Genomic DNA, 7,583 nt, shown 5'->3' with positions numbered 1-7,583 from the left:
GGTCTCATGAAAAAGTGCTGCTTTGATACTCCTCTGATTTTCAGATTTGAGGTTTTAAGGCCAGTTTATTGTAACCATTCCTCCCAGTCCCCATCCCATCTGATTGGTTTGGCATCGTCTCGCCCACATATGCTGCACAGAGTGAATCCTTGTGCCGTTGCAATCCCCTTCACCTCTTTCCCCTCACTATAGCTCGCAGTGTGACCCAAATGACTCACCAGCAGAACACACCAGTTTCCCCAACAAACCAGCAGTGGGGAAACATCTTGGTTTACAGCTCTGTAAGTAATCATTGAACACACATTAGCGTCAGTCTCAACTGATGCAGAGGATTAGATGAACGAGAAAGGAGCACATAGTCATATTGTTTTTAGGGACTGTATTAAGATGCACTTCGAGTCTATACAGTCAACTTAAAGCCTTTCAATTTTAGAGAGACTTTCTTACCAAATAGCTTATTAATCAAGTAGAACAGCAGTAATATTCTGTACACAGAATTGGAAAATACAATAACAACTGACAAGGTAGTTTAAAAAAAATAAACAAGTTAAAACACTGGGATTTGAACAGGTATGTGCAAATGGCAGGAATTTCTCTCAATAGGTCTCCCAGGTATTAAGTGAACAGTACAATACCTGCCATTTATAACATAACACTTAAGCAAAAAGATGCTTTATCAAGTTACCCTCAAACCAACAGCCTTCCATTGGAATGGAGATAGATGGGGAAGCAGGGCTGAACTATTGGCAAAGGAGAATGTGGCAAAATGTAGAAGTATAACCTCTAATTGGGATTTATAACTCCAGATTCTTGTGTCTGGTTGCCAGCATGTTTCCAATTTCACATCAGCCCAGAGGCTTAATTAATTGGCTTAAGAAATCTGAAATGAATTTGCAGAGAAATTGACCTTTTCCAAGAGTTAGCATAACTGTGATTGGGTAGTGTCTAGTAAACAAGGTTGATGATTTTGTCTTGCTTTGCTGATTTTCAGTTACTACTAGAACTAGAACGGTCCTTGTGCAGTGCTGTTCTGGACCATTGCCTTGGATCAGATACAGCTTTAGGACAGCTTTCTCCCTCCCATTCCTGGGCCAGGCACGTCACCAGCACTAGCCCATGACATCTGGGCACTGGGTGAAAAATGAAGGACATTGACTTTAAGCACCCAGAACAATTAGTACCTTCACAGAGGAGGCTAGTAAGGAGAAAAGAGGCAAATGAAAGCATGGATGGGAGGGAAGCAGGAATGAGAGAACGAAGAAAGAATGAAGAACAGTGTGAATAGGAAGATTTCTATTTCTGCAGTAATCTTAACATACAGAGGACAAAAGGAAGGATAACAAGGGAGGGATGGACTGTGTGGGAAGGGGCTTCACAGACAAACTCTGAAAGGGTCATTTTCAAAAGCTGACACCTGAGTTACAGCACTTCACCCCAATTTATATAATTTAGTTGCAAACGGTGACTGAAATCCCAATATTCAAGTCTCTCCACGAGTATAATAAACCAACTAAATTTGACATTTGGCATAAAAAAAAATTGCATGAGGAGTTTCATACAAACATTCACCAGGAAGAGTGATTAACAATAGCAATGAGATTTGGGATTCTTCCCCCCTCTCCTGACGTCTGACCAGGTTGTGGGTTCCGTGGCGCCAGGATAGTTGAGTTCTAGGACGGTGGGTTAAGGAAAGACGAATGCCAGGGTCCTTGGCAGCCCACTGGTGCCTGAACCTTAGACCATTTATTGTCCTTGACATCAACAGTGACTGGGGGAGACTTATTGCTGAGTTCAGTCCTGGTCTTGCCCAAACTCTTGCCACCTGGAGGCATGACCAGGATTTCTCTAATTAGTAGCTGAATCTCTGCACTGCACAGAGTTGCAACCTGCTAATCCAAGATAATTCCAGACAAATACCTCCAGATTATCAGTAACATACGAGACCGACTGGACAGAGCACTTGTATAAGGAGTGTTTTCCGGTGTGTGGTAAAACTACAAGATAGTACAATGGCACTAATTGGTTCCAGAACCTCAAAATACTTCAATAGGGATGCCGCATGGGGGGAAGTGAAGGCTCTGCCTTGTGAATACGGGAGAGCTGTCGAGAACAATGAACCCTGAAGCAGAACAAGGAGATGTGTTCTTTGTTCCAAAGCAGGCTGAACTAGGCCCAGTGTACAACATCCAAGCTGTGGGCTTCCTATCTGGAATGCAGGGTACCGGAGTCGTGTATCCCGTCCCCAAACCAATGCACGACTTGTGCCTCTTTTCACAGGAATCCAGGGTATTCAAGGGAGCAGGGGAGTTCTGGCTGGGGTTCTCTGGGACCCAGGATGGTATATGAAACAGAGGGTGATTGACAGTGGTAGTTATTTATGGCAGATTATACTGGGCTAGTTCATACACCTTTGGGCGTATGTGGGGTGGGTTAGGGTCATAATACTTTGGTTGGGGGCAGAACACTAGTGGGCCATTAGAGGAGGGATGGGGTTAGGAAGAGTACACTGTAGCTGGGGGGAGGTAGTTTAGGGACTGTACACCATGGAAGGTAGTGGGTATTAATGATGGTGAGAAGGGATAAGACGCTGAGCAGGATCTGGAGAATCCGCTCCAGACTTTCCATGTTCTGGTTGGGAGGGTGTTTTTCTTGTCCCTATCCTCTGGCGTTCTTCTCCCTGAAACAACACTCAATGCAACAGGAACAGCCTTCCACGAGCGTGCAAAGTAAGTGCAAATATGTACAAGTGAGCACAGCACTCCCACCTGCTCACCCACCACCCTCTCCCCAGACAAAAACACTTGATGTGTCCAAAGAATGTTTAGTGATGGCCAGGAGCGTGGTGCTTGTAACTGCTGTCAGCCCGAGCTGATCCTGGGGACTTGTTGTCAATCTTCGATGCAGATTACATCACTGACTTTATCTTTCCTTTCTCCTTCCAGTTCTTTCAATCCTTCTGACAAGTGCTTTTTATCCTGTACACTCACAGCAGAAATATTTGTGGTTGCTGCAAACAAATAGAATTCATTTAGTATATTTTCTTCCCTCTGTTTTTTGTTTCCCCCATATAATTTCTACAGTGCCTTTCACTTAATGAAGCTTTCCGTGGTGTTTCTCTGTTCCATAACAAACAAGAACTTATTCAGGGTCAGACTTTATGTCCAATCTCTTTGGTTAAAGAGTTTCTGAGGAGCATCTTGATGTGGGGACAAGAGATGCATGTGGAGGAATTTCAGGTGGCACTTTGGTAGCTAAAGACAGAGTCAAAGGAAGCAGGCATCATAGCCAGGCAGGATGCCCTCTGGGGTTTATAGCGCACTATTTCACCAGAGACGTTTAGTTTTATTCATTATTTGGCTCAAAGGAGCTGCATTTACCATGGTGTGTAATCCTAAAGTTCCCTCAGGACAATCACTTAATCTAGATCAGTGTCCAAGAGGCCAGTGAGATTTCTGCCCGGATTATCCTGATTCTCTGCACATAGGCTGCGGGCCGAGGAGCTTTTTTGTTCAGGTTCGTGACCCAACTCACGGAACAACCTGAATTTTTAACATTATGTGTAAAAATATTATATAAATCACACCTGAAACTCGTCAAACTGCACATGTTTAAGAAATATGAGAAAAACCTCAAATTTTTCGAGTAGTAATTGTCCTATCAATGCACGTTTGACATTGAGGTTGGATGCAAATCGATCAATCCCGCGCTTTGTTTTATGGTCGCTAGGCAGCGAGGACCCTGGGATCATGGCTGCCTCCTCATTACATCAAAACAATTACAAGGTTTCCAAGGAATAAAGGTAATGGCGCTTTTTTGATTTCATTTTCCAATTAGTTTAATTAATAAATGTGCAACTTTTGCACTGACGAGTTATTACTTCCTTCACAATTATATTTTATCCAAATCTGCATAATTTCATGTAGTTCCGAGACATAGGTCATGAGATGCCTCATGGTCACATTCACTGATACAAGTAAGCCCCTACTTTACAGATTTGTAGTTGTAGAATTTCGACACAAGATTCTGTATGTCTAGCACCTACCACTGATGTAGGGACCCAGTGGCATCTGGTTGTAGTTGACGAGTGCTCCTGTGCCCGGCCCCCGGAAGCTGGGCCCAAAGTTGTTACTGTACATCTGTGCTGCTCCGTACTGGCCCTGTGGGAACGGCTGCAAGACATGGTGTGTTTGAACAAAAATTAACCAGGAAATCAAATGCAGAGTGGATCACAACATTAACCATCAGATTCCCCCTACTTGTCTGAAGGCATTGACCAAGTGTCACGGACACTGGCCATTTGTGCTTTGCATTGCTCATATCACCCAGTGTAAACACACTCACCCTCCACAAACAAGGAGCTTTACTGTACCTGCCCTCATGGTTCGGGTAACACCACAGGAGGAAATACCTTTCTTATTAATAAGAAGAGAGTTTGCACCATAATAATGCCACAGAACATCCGCTCCCTCACCTGCTGCTGGGGCTCGGTGCCCCGGTTGGCAAGTTGACTTAGGATACTTCGCTCGGACATCTGTAGCCTCGCAGCGACCGGCGGGACCCGGGACAACATGTTGGGCAACCTGGTCACGTCTGCCTTCATGTCACTCAGCAGCTCCTCCAGCTGATTCAGGACTGGAACAAACAAGAAGCAGAGAAAGGGCAAGGTGCTCAGGGCCAGGGTTTCAGCAGGGGACACACGCCAGCAACAGCAAGGCTGTGGCTCCATCCATCACAGTAACAGCGCACACCAAGCAGGGCCATAGTCAGGAGGGAGGTGGTGACAGGAGCAGCAACTGCAGCCACCAATAACCCTGCTGCTACTCACAGACCATCTACGTCCTTATCCTCTGTCCAACTTGGCTCTAATATGCTCGGCAACTTGCCTTTAGATGGACTCAGTTCTGCTGCATCCCCGTTGTGAGTCCTAATCTTTGTGTGTGGACTGAAGAAATAATAGATTGTGCAGAATGAATCATAGAATAGCCAACATTCTGAACTGCTATCCAGCTGCTGTATAGAGCTCACAGGGGCACTGGGTATGTTTCTCGAGGAGTTTAGGTCCTAAAACAAAAGTCTGTGAAATTAAATTTAGAAAAAAAACTAAGGATCTGGCATGAGGGAGAGCGAGCATAAAGTTGTAACCACACACTGTTCTCTAAAGGACGGACTTTCCCTAGTCTGCGCCTCTAACTCCAGTCTCACGTCAACATGCTTCTTAACCAACCTCTGAAGAGACAGACGCCTCACCTGCACTGGAACCCGGGAAGGGAAAAGGTTTGAGAAAGCTGCTTCTCGGCTAATTTGAGCAGCCAATAAAATTCAATCTCGCCGAGGACTTCCAACCCCAAGATTAGCGTTCGGACACAGCTGCCCTTCATTGCCGAGCTGCAGGGGAGAGCTGGCTGCCTTGGGGGGGTGAAGGGACACAATCTCTTCAGATCAGTGGTTTTAACCTGAGCTGGTCCAGGTACAACCTCAGGCTCAGTTTGCTTAACTTAACCACAATTATAAAAAGGTACACAAAAATGCTGGAGAAACTCAGCGGGTGCAGCAGCATCTATGGAGCGAAGGAAATAGGCAACGTTTCGGGACGAAACGTTGCCTATTTCCTTCGCTCCATAGATGCTGCTGCACCCGCTGAGTTTCTCCAGCATTTTTGTGTACCTTTGATTTTCCAGCATCTGCAGCTCCTTCTTAAACACAATTATAAAAATCTTGGTCGGAGGGAAAGGAGGGAAGGGGGAGAGAATAAAACTCGCTTCCATTCCACTTCTAAAATAAACAAAGCTGGAAAATCTGCTTGTATTTCAGATTTCCAGGAACTGCTGTTTTGACTCCCATTCTTTTCTCACCGACAGTTCAGCTGTCCCCCTCACCCCAGGCTCAGGAACAAGGGGGTGCATTCAGTTTCTCCTGCCTTCTCAGTGATTCTGTTCCAGCTAGTTCATTATTTCTGTGCCTCAGGGACAGGATTCAGACAGAGAGGCATTGAGAGCACAGTAAGGGAGGTTGGTGGGAAGAAGATAGCTGGCCTAACTCATTACTCTTCAAACTGAATACGTACAGATCATCTTTCAATTGCATCGCATTGAATTCTATGGTCCAATCTAAAAATGCAGCAGAGAATAGCATCAGCAGTCAACAGGGTCATGAACAATTAAACCCAGGTTTATGAGTTCTACACGGGTTAAACACACTCATGCTCCGTCTTCCATAGATAGCATGGTGCAAGAGGAATCATTTGGTGCTTACAAAAAGTGTTTTACTACCAGGACTACAACATGGGAAGTATGTATTCTCCGTCGCCAGCTCTGTTTATCAGAGAGATACAATAATACCTGCGCTCAGAATCATGAAGGGCTTTGAAAAGACACAAACTATTTCCAATCATGAGAGAATTGGTGAGCAGAGGGTTCAGATTTAAGGTCCAAATGAAAGGTGAGCAGTTTTTACATTTATACAATAGGTTTTGGAATATACTGACCTGAACAGGTGGAAGACAAATCAATAACTTGCAGAAAACAACTGTGCAAATTAGTACAATGGCAAAATCCATGGGAGTTGGGAAGAAAAACGGGGAATGGGAACAGATACATGAGGTTAGATGGCTATCTTCAGTGCTGCACAGTTCAAGGGATCTAGCTAGTGATATGTGATATACAACATTGAGTACATTAGGCCTCTGTTTCACAGAACAAGGAGAATATTACTTTTGTGCATTGTAATAGAAAATGTATTATCCCCATATACACATCCCCAAATAACAACTTACACAACACTTTTATCGTAATAAAACATAGAGGTGACTTACAGGAGCATTATCAAACAAAATCCACAAAGTTCGCGGCAGGAAAGATGGCTGAGCTTGCTGAAAGGGGTCATTTTATGGGGCATGAGTTAGTGCAAGAAATTCGAGAGTTACAAACCTCAGTAACCAAAGGTACAAACTCCAATGGATTGCAAGAGCTCGATAGTGCAGAGTTCTCAGCCTGGTGTATTGAGACCACGGAGATGGGGTGGGTGAGACTCAGGAACAATGTGGAAACAATCCCGATTTTAAACCGGAGCTTTTCTCTAATGCAAGGGAGTGGAGCAAATGGCTGTGGGCAGAAATTTGGTCGAACTCAAGTTTATGGAGATGGGAGTCTGACTAGGAGAAGATTTAATGGTCAATTGTAGAGACAGGAAGGACTTGGGTGAAGGTTTCTGCAGCTGAGATGAGGCGAGAGCTGGGTAATGTTACAAGGGCGGTGGAAGTGAATCCAAAGTGGAGTCTGGGGCCGAAAATGATGCTTGGCTTTGTACCAGCCAGCTCAGCATCAGAGAGCAGTGGGAGAGAGGACATGCCGTTCTGTATCAGCAAAGAGCCCAGCAATGAGGCGGTGATGGGGTTGAGGGGCGGTGGGCAGGTAAAGCAATGTGATGCCCAGAGCTAAAGAAATTTACAGTGTTTCTGGATGATGTTGCTGAGAAAAAGGGGTCAGTGGATGGGAGGCAAACTCGAATATTAACTGCGTTGGGAATAGTAGCCATTGCACAGATTCTCAGGCTGCAGTTTGATCAATAGAGGGAGGAGCGACAGT

At 44.9% G+C, this 7,583-nt stretch overlaps 1 protein-coding gene across 5 annotated transcripts in view; it reads right to left on the bottom strand.

Moving 5' to 3' along the window:
* Positions 1–364: 364 nt before the first annotated feature.
* The window catches only part of chd5 (chromodomain helicase DNA binding protein 5), a 71,180-nt gene continuing 63,961 nt past the window's right edge, over positions 365–7,583 (bottom strand). For all 5 annotated transcript variants that reach the window (XM_033048161.1, XM_033048164.1, XM_033048163.1 and 2 more), the window contains 3 exons: positions 4,472–4,632; positions 4,043–4,169; positions 365–3,007 (listed from right to left, as the gene is read on the bottom strand). In XM_033048161.1, coding sequence (XP_032904052.1) covers positions 2,889–3,007; positions 4,043–4,169; positions 4,472–4,632 — 407 coding nt within the window. In that variant the 3' untranslated portion in view covers positions 365–2,888. The remainder of the gene's footprint in view (positions 3,008–4,042; positions 4,170–4,471; positions 4,633–7,583) is intronic.

The sequence above is a fragment of the Amblyraja radiata genome, chromosome 31 (genome assembly GCF_010909765.2).
Source record: "Amblyraja radiata isolate CabotCenter1 chromosome 31, sAmbRad1.1.pri, whole genome shotgun sequence".
Taxonomy (NCBI): Eukaryota; Metazoa; Chordata; class Chondrichthyes; order Rajiformes; family Rajidae; genus Amblyraja; species Amblyraja radiata.
This window is presented reverse-complemented; position numbering and strand designations above follow the sequence as displayed.